The sequence below is a fragment of the Octodon degus genome, unplaced genomic scaffold, assembly GCF_000260255.1.
Source record: "Octodon degus isolate 3935 unplaced genomic scaffold, OctDeg1.0 scaffold00269, whole genome shotgun sequence".
NCBI classification, from domain to species: Eukaryota; Metazoa; Chordata; class Mammalia; order Rodentia; family Octodontidae; genus Octodon; species Octodon degus.
The window spans coordinates 2422258-2434661 of NW_004524845.1; the positions used below are offsets into that span (position 1 = coordinate 2422258).

The window sequence follows — 12404 nt, forward strand, 5'->3', positions numbered from 1 at the left end:
TAGGGGTAGGCAAAGAGTTTATGAATAAAAATCAAATCGCACGGGAAACACTTGAAAGAATTAACAACTAGGACCTGCTCTTGAGAAATTTTTACACAACAAAAGAAATTACCAATAAAGTGAAAAGACAACCCAAATTTGGAAGAAATCTTGACTAATAAGCATTCAGACAAAAGTCTGCTCTCTAGAATTTATAAAGAATTAAAAAACATTAGGACTCCAAAATTTAAAGACCCAATACAAAGATGGGCATCCGAGTTGAACACAGCTTCTCACAGGATGAAATTAAAGAAGCAAATAAATATATGAAAAAATCCTGCACATCAGTAGGCATCTGAGAAATACAAATTAAAACTAAATTGAGATACCATCTGACCCCAGAAAAACAGTTATCATAAAGAAAGAAACCAACAACAAATTTCGGAGAGGTTGTGGGGAAAAAGGAACCCTTCTCCACTGGTGGTAGAAATGCAGACTGGTGCAACTATTATGGAAATCATTGTGGAGACTCCTTAAAAAACTAGGGCTGGAAATCCCATTCAAGCCAGCTATCCCTCTAATGGGAATTTTCATGAAGGAACTGAAAACAGCATATCATAGTGATATATGTGTACCTATGTTTATAACAGTGTGAAATGGATGAAAAAGATGAGGTATTTTTATACAGTGGAGTATTACTCAGATATAAAGAATGATAAACTTGAAGCATTTATATTGAAGTGGATGCCACTTGAAGATATACTCATAAGTGAACTAAAGCAGACCCACATGTGTAAATATCGTATAGTGTCCCTTGTATAAGTACTCAAAAGAAAAAATACAAATAAAAGATATAACACAATTAAAAGGAAAGCAAGAACTTCAGTATTGGACAATGAAGGCAAGGAGAAAAGCTAGGCAAAATGACAGAGGCAACGCCATCCATTTATACAAACCAGATGTGTAAAGCAATGATCCTGAGAGACATAAGCAGCTTCTTGAAACTAGCAGTTAACTGGTAGGATTCTCACCCTGACTAACTATATATGCTGAAGCCTGTGAACTAAGCAACTGCACTCAATATAGTAATATGTAATAGAAATGTCATGCTTGGAATGCCTGCCATTCTAGTCTTCTAAATATGTACTGCTTGTCATGAGATAACAATTATTGCCATAGTGTCTCTCAAGTAAATGTTTGCTTAAAAAATGGGGGAATAAATGAAAAAAAGAGATGAGAAAAAATATATAACTGCACTGTCCTGCTACAATGCTGTATATGTTTAAATTTCTAAATTTCTGTGCAAAAATAAGTGAATTGTTTTTTTTTAATTTTAAAATATTTTCTTATTTTTTTACTCTTTTTCTTCATATTCTGTAGAGACTTAAAAGTTTTGTTTTGTTTTGTCTTGTTTTGTTTTGTAGAACTGGGAATTGAAGTCAGGGCCTTGCACTTGCCAGGGAAGTGTTTATTCTGCTGAGGGATCTCCCTGGTCCAAATTTTGATTTTGTTTTTTTTGTTTGTTTGTTTGTTTTTGCGTGGGTTCTCACTACACAGTCCACATTAGTAGTGATCTTCCTGATTGCTGCCTCCTAAGTGATGGGATTACAGGCATGTGCTACAATGCCCTGACTCCATCGCTGGCTCAGCACACTCAGGCACAGGGCCAGCGCAGCATGCAGAACCAAGGATCGAACCCTGGCTCCTGCGTTTACCTAAGCAAGTGCTTAGTCTGCTGAGCTATACTGCCAGCCTTGAGACTAAAGTTTAGCATATCAATACTAGATGGAAAATACCTGTTCCATGTTATGCCTAAAATGTTTGATATTCAGACAGACAGCTGGGTTAAACACAACTGCATATGTTGTTGGGTAATAATAAGCTTCTCTCCTGGAGAGTTAACCTAAGTTTGCAGACCAAAACAAAGAAACGAAGGGAGGCAAGGACAGCCAACATTTTGGCCCTAGCCTTTCAAGGTCAGTGAGGACTCATGACATAGGGAAACATGTACTGTGACATCATGTAACTCAGTTGTGCCCCAAATTTTCTGATCAAGGAGATTAGGAGGCCACAGAGCAAGGTGATGGATGACGTAGAATGTGCCTAAGGAGAGTCACCTGGAGAGAAAACATTCTCTCAGGCTTTTACAGAGAGAAAATTGGTCAAGCAATGGCTGTGACACATCCATATGGCTAACATTTACAAAGGATCTTCAAACTGCAGTACAGGGTTACAGGATAAATCCTAAGGGGATTTGACTGACCTTATCAGATACAAAAGTTACATTTCTGGTTATAAAGGTCTTGCTTTATCTTGGTCTTAAAGACCAGCAGAAAAGTATAAAAATGAGGTATAAAAAGTAAAGCCATATTTATATGCTGAGCTGTAAAAGACTCAAATCAAAAACTTCTGATATTGCCAGTCCTATGGATAAACCACTACTATTATGGACTACTGGACTATATTGGATTATTTACCTTAATTCTTGCACCTACAATATTAAAATGGCAATGGAATACTGATCTCTAACAAAACTAAACAAAAAAAGGGGATACAAAGGAAGGACAACTATATGTTTGTATATACAAAATAGTTAGGATAGCTATACAGTTACTTTCTCTTAATTCTATGAGAAGAAAGATTTGTACTAATATTATTTAGACAGGATATCATGTCTGCATCTTGTATTGTGAATAACCACTAAGAAGCTAATCATATGCAATGTATTAATTATTAAAACTGTCCTATTAATCGCTTTTGAAGCTGTTTCATTGCTGTTTCTCAGTAGAATAAAAAAATAAAAATTAACCTAATTCATTGAAGCAAGATCTTATGTATATCCTAAAATAAGTATGACAGGGGCTGGTGAAATGGCTCAGTGGTCTAAAGCACCTACTTAGAACAAGCTAAGCTAAGCAAAACACAGGGACCACGGTTCAATCCCCCAGCACCACATGCCAGCCAGCCCCGCCCCCTGGTGGGCTGAGCTGGCCACACACACACAAAATAAATAAATAAGTAAATAAATAAATAAATGGTAAAAAAAAATAAGTATGACAGAAGAAACACTACTTAGTATGGCACTTTAGGCTTCATTAATAAATCAGTATATTTGCTTAATCGCAAGAAAGTACCTTCATGCTGTTGAATTTTACACATTGAAATAACATAATACAATACAAAAAATATGCCTAATTAATACTTGGATTATACTTATTCTCTGAGAAAGCATGGCTCTCAGTCCTGTGACCATAAACTTAAAAGCAGAAATTAAAAGCTGTACTTTGGTACTCATAATTATCAGTCTGCATCTCTTTTTATCCTAGAGGAAAGAAAGTTAACTTTTAACATAAATGATTACAATTTAAGATTCTCAAAAAAGATAAGTTGATATAACTAGCTACTCAACTTAATTAGAACTTAATAAATAAGAAAAATAAAAATCATTAAGTCTTTATTAAGGCAGTTTTTAGAACTTCTAAAAGAAACAAGTGGTTCTACTTTGGTTCAAGTTTGAAGGTAATTGCTAGTTAACAAAGAAACTCCATTTACTTTGGTCTATGACTGCTGCAAATCTTTCCAAAATGTATTAGTTAGGCTGTGGTCTACTTTTCCTATAAGAAAATTTCTATTAATTGAAAATCAAAATATGCAGGATTCAGCATCTACATTCTTAAAATTAACACCTATTGTGCATTCAATAAGTTGATGCTACTGAAACTGATATCTTAAATAATTTCCTACAACAATGTTCCAAATTTCCTTAATTCTGCACAATTTTTAGCAATGCGTATAACCTTGACTATTAAATTATTTTCCCTATTCTATTATCTAAAACTACAAGGTACTAAAAATAATGTTTCTTGCAATTTTCTTTTAAGAAAAAAAGGAATTTATCTTTCCCATAAACGGCAGATTAATGGATAGTCCAAGGGCCAGTATTTGGGGTTTTTTTGGCGGGGGGGTGTTTTGTTTTTTCAGAACTGGAGATTGAACTCAGGTCAGGCCCTTGTGCTTGCCAGAGAAGCACTTATTCCCCTGCACTATCTCCCAGGCTCCAACGGCCACTATTTGTAGAAAACAGATTCCTTCAGGTATTAAGACAGAGGAAGAGGATGCAGCCTGCTGGATCCACAGTGATGAAACAGCTGCCTTCCAGCTCTGTATACAACGCCATGGCAAATGAGCAATGCTTATTAATAACATCCAATATCCAAAACTGAAGGAAGAAGCACTTTGACCTACTATCTATCCTACCCTTGACATAACTGGTCTTCTCATATAGAATTAAAAATTTAAAACATAAAAATATAACCAATAATTAAGAATGACACAGTCACAATGTAGAGGCAATCAAATTGTTAAATTTAACAGAAATCTTAGGATGAATGTGTACACAAGATAACTGTATTACTGTATTATATAATAATAAAGCACCTGATTAAGCACCTGCTTTTGTTGGCTACACTCGGTATTCCGATGACACTGATTCTGGTGTGATGTGCTTTAATTTCTATTTATAGAGGAAGTTGTTGAGGCTCAGAGAGATCAAAGACTGGTCCAGGAGCCAGGTACCACTGATGGGGTGATCCATGGGTCTGGCCAGGTACTTGTGATGCTCAGCCCACCTCATGCTCTACAGTAGTGCTTAGAATCAGGCACACATTTGATAAAACTACATCTATTAATACTTTTCAAATGAAAAATGGTTCAAAACTGTTCAGACTGTGCTTACTATAACTGTATATTAAAGTATACTCTCTCAGGGATATTGAAAAGATAGTCAGCAGGTAGCAACTTACAAGGATTATTACTAAATAAACATTCTTTGTATCCCTCACATTTTGCTCAGGGAAATTTCCTTTAACCACAGAGTTAGGCTAGCAAAAGTAATAGACATTAGAAAATTGGTTAAAAAAAAAATCAAAATTTCCTTTCTTCTCAATAGAGAAGAATCTACAACAATCATATAAGAATGTATCCCTTTTTTATTTTTTTTTTTATTTTAAGGAAGGGTCTACAGGGTACTGAGGGTCTCATTACTAGATAAGACTCATAGTGATCCACATGTTTACAGCCTCCCAAGAGCTGGGTTTACAGGCACGCCCAGTCTCAACTGCCATCTCAGCTTGCTGCCAGGGCGGGCCAGCACAGCAGGCCTGGGTATTGAACCTCTGGCCCCTGCGCCTGCTTGCAGATGCTTTGATCCGCTGAGCTATTTGGCTGGCCCAAGAATGTATATTTAATATTAATTCACTTTCAGATTTTACTAAAACAGAAATACAAAATTTTCATGTGTCATAATTTCCTTGACTTTAATGTTTCTTGTTTATAAAATTCTAAGAAAAATTGCATTTAGATTTCCTTCAAATAAGAAAAAGAATCACAAAATAGATCTTAAGGTCAAATAATATAATTTATTTTCAAATGTATCTATCACCTTAGTGTTACAACACAACTTTTGCCATGCCATGATAGCTCATTTGAGAACATTGTGAATATCAGAAATAATTCTTAATTTAGATACCTTTGTAGAGCATAAATATTTTCCAATTTTAACACAAGTTAGAAAAACATTTTCTTATGGAACTTTTAATAGAATTTATAGGTAATGTATTTGGAGATATAATAATGCTGTGGAATAAAATATCTGTATTATATACATATTCTTCTATTCATTTTAAAAAGAAAAGGCCTCTTTCATGATTTATAAATATAAAGGCCTTTTGCTACCTTCCCATTATAGACAAGAACATAATACAGCTTCTACCTCCTAAGAGGAATTGTTCCCACATACCTTAACCTGTCTGGCTAGTCTATCGTGTCACAGGTGCCTACCTTTGAAGTGGACATCTCTGGACATGTCCACAGGTGCTTGTTCTATGGCTGATCTCTTGTAGACAACATGAATTCTCCCTCTTTCTTCATCCATCTGCTTACCTCTTTCCAATGGTTCAATGAAATATTCTTCATTATCACTTTTTATCATTCCAGCCTAGGAGGAGCATAAACGTGTTAATTTAAAGAATAAATAACATCTTCAGCTCACAAGTACACCTTTTCAAATAGAAAAAATATAATTTGTCAAAACTTTTTTCTTTCTACATTTGATGTAAATTTAAAGTTTATTTAATATTATGTGTAATTCAAATAATGCAGAAATTCATATTTGACAAGATGAAAGGACCACCCACATAACTCAGCAGACTAAAGCATCTCTTAGGCAGGTGCAGGGATCAAGAGTCTATCCCTGGCACCACATGCTGTGCCAGCCCCACCCCTCAGGGTACCCTGAGACAGAGACTGAGACTGGGTGTGGTGGTGCACACCTATAATCCTAGCACTTGGGAGACTGAAAATAGGATCAGTAGGAGTATGATCTGTGTAGTGAGACTCTGTAGAACTAGATTCTCAGTTAAAAAAAAATAATGAAAAGGTTCATATAAAGTAAAATACAAAGTTTACATAGGGTAATAATAAAATCACACAATGTGTATATTTCATGAGACTACAAAAGTTGACTTATATATTCTACTTGAAGTTTGATCTCCAAAAGAAATCTCACAAAACACAAACTCAAAAACCATCTCCAATTTCCCATGGTAACCCAGTATTAATCTGCTGCTCCAGTTCTTTAAATATTTTTTGAGTCACTGACCTCCTTTGCCTACATACAGAATGAGAGAAATGAGTTTCCTACTATACTCCAGGCATTTTGATCTTTAAATTATCTCTATAAGCTTCTGTGGTTCACACTTCCAAATACTTGTCAATTTGAAGAACACATATTTTTCCTATCTTAATATGACTTTATGACTATATATATATATTTTTTCTCAAGTTGTATCTGTTATCTCTTTCACTAGTCTATTGGTTGTCATCTTCTAATGCTACTGTATCCTTTGATTTTTCAGAAAACATCAGGACTATATCTAATATTATGAAGACAAATAAAAGAGTTTTGTTTAAAATATGTTCTTCCTTAACTATCAACTTCACATCCCAAACAGTTGCAGCCTCACATTTCTACTTTAAAGGCTATATACCAACATACAATATTAATTTATAAACCAACTTATCTGTTTGAAATCAAAGTTAATGAAATCACATATTAGTATATAAATTTATCTATTTTAGAAATATATGTTGGATGGTGAATAAGTGCTAATTATTTTTTGAAGTCCTTAACTTCCTCTATATTTTCACAATTGTAGTCACTGGCTGCAACAGAACACAGGGAATGGAAGTCTCTGTTACATTAACAGTAATGTTGATCTTCAAATATGCACTGTAACCAATAGAGCTTTCCCTCACCTGACTAATTACATCTCATCTATTCTTGCACCACAAAGCACAACACATGTCTCACAATTAACATCAATTCTTTGTGGGAAGTGGCTGAAGCTGGAGATCATTCACATGTGCAGGGCTGAGGCCAGACCCAAGAACAAGAGCGCCTGAGGTAAGCCACATGAAACAGCCAGGCACTTGAGGAAGCCAAGCAACAGGCTGCTAGGCAGTGATGCCACATGAGGTTAAAGTTTGTGTCTAGCTGTCCCTGCAATGCCTCATGTAGTCACTGGGGCAGGCTTCTAGAGTTTGTAATTAATTCATGATCCAATGTTGGAATTATGGCTGAGTGCTATACCTGCCCTGGGGTGGATAGCCTGAATACAATATAAGGAAGGGAGAGAAGCTTTCTAGCTGAAGCAGCTGCTACTCCTCCGTTTTGGCTTTTTGCTGTTTTCCGCCACCATAAACTGCCTCTCTCTTTCATGTGCCACTCTGCCTTGGAGCCAGCGGAATATGGACTGAAATCTCCACTAACTGTGAGGAAGGAAATAAACCTTTCCTTCCTTCATTTTGGGTGTTGGGTATTTTGTCGCAGCAATGAGAAAAGTAACGAAGACACATGACATCAACCTGCTCAGTGTACAAACAAATGTGCTACAATCCTTAAGAAGATCTTTTTTTTTTTTCCCCACCCAGAGAAAGGGCTCCACTTGATCTCAGCTTTGTGTTTCTTGGCATGTGTCTTTTGTTTCTTCATCCTTCACCACCTTCTACCCCATGAATTTTGCAAACTGCACTGGAAGAAGCATTTATTCTGGAAGAACACAGACTGAAGATATGAAGAAATAGCAGGTGATACGACACCTAAATTATATGCACAAAAGGGGAAGAAGTGCACTAATGGCAGCAATACTGAATACAGCACACTGAATGCTGATACAGAATCCTAAGGTGTAAAACATGGGCCAAACAGGTTCTCAAGAACCACAAATGTATACAGAAATGCTTGCTGTACTACTGCTTCCTGGATTTATCTTTCTTTTTGTGTTTGAACCTGAATTAGGGAATGTCTCAATGATTGTATATTTGTTGAGATGACCATAATGGATTTAGCTCAAAGTGTTATTTTAAAGCTAGGTCCCAAGCCAAAAAAGAAGAGTGGAACAAGAACACCCCCCACACAAATAGTTTGAACACTCTAGCTTTGCTCAATCAGATAAGCAAGAAGCTGGAGAACAGCGGGAGTGTTTGGAGGGTTTTCAACATATCTGTCCTCTTGCCCAAGTTCAGCATCCCAATATTTCAGACAAGTTATAAACCTTCAAGAAGCTGTAACTTTAAGGCTTTAAAAGAACTAAAACAAGCAACTGCTATCTACTGCCCCACAACCCTTTTTATCTTAGGTTTTATAGATCTCATAGGACAAGAGGTTATGGTACTAAATGATTGTAAAGGAATAGCCAAATAATGTTTTAAGTCCAGAGCGTAATTTACTGTGGAAGAGAAATTGTTTTGATTCATGTGCAGATCAGGCTACCTGCACAACCTGTGGAGCACAAAACAATGTCATGGGGAAAAGGGTGAGGGCTGAGCAGAAAGCCCCATGCTCCAGCCTTACCTGGACTCACCAGAATGCCCTAGTTGCTCCCACGCCCACCAGCCACACCCATGACCTCTTCCACTTAACACTTGCCTCAGGCTGCAGAAGCTGCAGCAGCCCAAATTGGGGGAAGGAGAAACCAAGAAAAAATGATGGCTATAGCTACACAGGCAGGGACCATGGTGTCCCCCAGGGAGGAGGATGCCAAGAAAGCCTACCTGGAGACTAGCCCATCACCAGCAGCAAGACACACACTGACAATTTCCAAGTGGAGAAGCATTGGTGCCAGATGGCAAGGTTGAGGGGCAGCATTGCCCCCCCAGGCCAATGAGCTTATGCCACTTCCACTGCCACTGCTAGAAGATCTTGTTCATGGCTCCAACACAGCAGAGCGGGAACTGCAGCTGTAAGCAGGATCAATTAGCAGGAGCCCCAGGAACCCAAATACAGGATACAGGACTTCTGTACAAAAGGCTAAATTACAGGCTGTTACATGGGCATTGCAAAATTTTATCCATTTCAATTAACCTCTTTCCAGACAGCACTTATGTTTGCAGTGTGATGTGCCACATTGAAACTGCCACTATACACACTGACCAAGAAGATCTTTTTCATTTATCTCACACTCCAACTTGAAATTCAGTCATGCCATGTCCCATGTTTTATCATTCATTTATAGATTCATTCTCAATTATCTAGGCCACTCATTGAGGGAGATGCTACAATAAACAGACTGTTGGCTACTGTCACTGTTGCTTCCTTAGATGACATTCAATAGGCTTCTGCCTCTGATGACATTTTCCCTCAAAACACTTCCACTTATGCAAACAGTTCAACTAGAGAACAGGCTTGAAAATTTTTTTATAAACATTCCTCATATGTAATATATCTTCCTTCACTCCCTAAGCCTTAAGTATTACGATTTGTCTCTCTATGCTGGGTCCATGTTTCACTATACACTTCCTTGTAGTTTATTTTTGCTTCTCACACTGTTGAAACAGCTAAACATGTCATTGCTCACTGCTTACATGTCATTAGTACCTTTGGCTGCCTGTGGGGACTTAAAACTGACAGCAGTCTAACTTTTACAAGTGCTGCCTTCCAAACATTTTGAAAGACTTTTCATATACCCTTTACCGTGTGAATTCTTAATAATCATCAAGGTTAAGAAAATGTAGAATGTGCTTAACATATACCCAAATTTCAGCTATGAAAACAAAAGGAAGAATTCTTCCCTACAAAATTCATGCTTCATAAGAGACTTCACCTGGAAGTTTATGCCATTAACTTTTTAAGTCCTACTAGGGATGAGACTATGGCAGCGGAAATTCAATCAGGTAAAGGAAAAGAAGCTAGGAAGGACCTTTTTGGTTTATTTGTTTGTTTGTTTTTGTATTTTAGGGAAGGGTCTACAGGGTGTTCAGGATCTCACTACTAGATCCGACTCATAGTGATTCTCCAGTTTGTAGCCTCCCAAGTGCTGGGATTACAGGTATTTGCCACCATGCTCAGTCTCAATTGCCATCTCAGCACATCCCGGGGGTGTGGCCCACACAGCATGCCTAGGAGGAAAGACCCTTTGGAAAGATCTTCATACTAGACAGTGGAATGGACCCAGCCCAGTGCTAATTTGGGGTCGAAGGTATGCTTATGTCTTTCCAGAAAAATGCTCAGCAGCCTGTCTGGGTGCCAGGGTATGTTGTCTGGCTTTATCATTGACCAGAGAAGAAGCTGATTCCAACTTTCAAGCTGATTTTCAACTTCCAACTTTCATGCTTCGTAAGAGACATGCTGTTTGGAAGGCAGCACTTGTAAAAGTCAGCCTGTTGTCAGTTTTAAGTCCCCACAGGCAGCCAAAGGTACTAATGGCACCAGTCCTAGCCCAGGTCCAGTGAGTGTGTTGGAGAGCTTCCTGATACGCTGCGCCTGGCGGGACCTACTACTGGTAGCAGCCCAGGCGCAGCATGGGTAAGACCCTCTTGAACCCCTTGGGAAAACCCCCACTACTCCGCAGCATGTCCACCACCCCGCCCACTTGAGTAGGAATTTCTGCTGCGTTCCAGGAACCCCCAGACCCAGTCCTAGACCAGGTCTGGTGAGTGTGTGGGAGCGCTTCCTCCTACCCAGCACCAGCGGGACCTACTACTGGTCCCAGCACAGGCACAGCATGGGTGAGACCCTCTTCCACCCCATTGGGCCAGGCTCCACCACTCCAAAGCACCTCCCCCACCCCACCCGCCACTGAGTAGGAATTTCTGCCGCATTCCGGAACCCCCAGAAACAGTCGTAGCCCAGACCAAGTGAGTGTATGGGAGAGCACTCTCCCACCTACTATACCTTGTCCCCTCCAGGCTTAGATCAGGCCTGGCACACAGGCCTGTAGCTGCAATCCCTGCAGAGAGTGTAGAAGATAGAACCACCAGCTAGTCCAGGAGCAAAAATCTTGCCACAGGGGCACAACAGGTTCACCCTCAAGGGCAGCAGCAGGAAGGAGCAGAGCAAAGCAGTCAGATCCAAGCCAGGCACAGCTGGATAAATCCGAACTTTGTAGATCCGCACATAAACTTCAGTACGTGCTGCGGTTATAATTACAACGAAGATCCACAACAAAGGTCAGAAGACAGTGCTACACAAAATGACGAGAAGAAACAAAATGCAAACTCAGAACCCAAGCCCACTCTTAACAAGTGCAGAGGACACTAACACAGAACAAATTGGGAATCACACAGTAGGAAGCAATGAATCAACGGCTTCTGAAACAAAGAAACAGCTGCAGAAAGGTATAGAGGAACTCAGATTGGAAATAAAAAAAGAAATCCCTGAATTAATAACATCTGCACTAAAGAATCAAATGCAGAAACATATGGAGGAAACCCAATGCCCACACAGAAAAAGTGCAGAGAACACTAGCTCGGCTCAAATGCATGAATTAAGAGTGTCGATAGTAAATAAACAACAGCAAAAAGTTATAGAGGAACTCAGAGAGCAATTCTTTCTGAAATACAAAAGGAATTCTCAAAACTCATAGCATCTGAAGTAAAGAAGCAACTACAGAAACACTGGGAGGAAACCCAAGCTGAAAAAAACACTGCAGTGAAATAATTTATAACTGCTTCTAAAGAAGACATTGATTAAAAAAAAAGAGAGAGAGATTAGCAAAATGATGGACTCCTTGAATGAGCAATACAGGAAAGAAATAGATGGCATGAAGCAGAGTCAAAGAGATATAGAGGAAATTAAAATCTCAATCACAAGTTTGCAAAACCATTTAAGTGAAAGTGAAGACAGTTTCAGATCTTGAAGATGCTGGTGCAGCTACTGAAAAGGTAAGCAAGGATCTCTTAAAAACAACGAGGATAATCCATCACCTGCAAGATGATGCAAAGATGAACAATGTGAGACTAATAGCTATCAATGAGAAAGAAGGAGTCAACACAAATGACATTAAAAAAATGTGGGCAGAAGTAATAGCAGAAAACTTCCAAAATATGAGGAAACAATCTGACATTCAGGTAACTGAAGCATACAGAAC

General features: G+C 38.5%; 1 protein-coding gene across 2 annotated transcripts in view; it reads right to left on the reverse strand.

Annotated features, from left to right (window-relative positions):
• Nucleotides 1-12404, reverse strand: part of Adamts3 (ADAM metallopeptidase with thrombospondin type 1 motif 3) — a 397838-nt gene that overhangs the window by 171462 nt on the left and 213972 nt on the right. For both annotated transcript variants that reach the window (XM_023706787.1, XM_023706786.1), the window contains exon 4: nucleotides 5818-5974. In XM_023706787.1, coding sequence (XP_023562555.1) covers nucleotides 5818-5974 — 157 coding nt within the window. The remainder of the gene's footprint in view (nucleotides 1-5817; nucleotides 5975-12404) is intronic.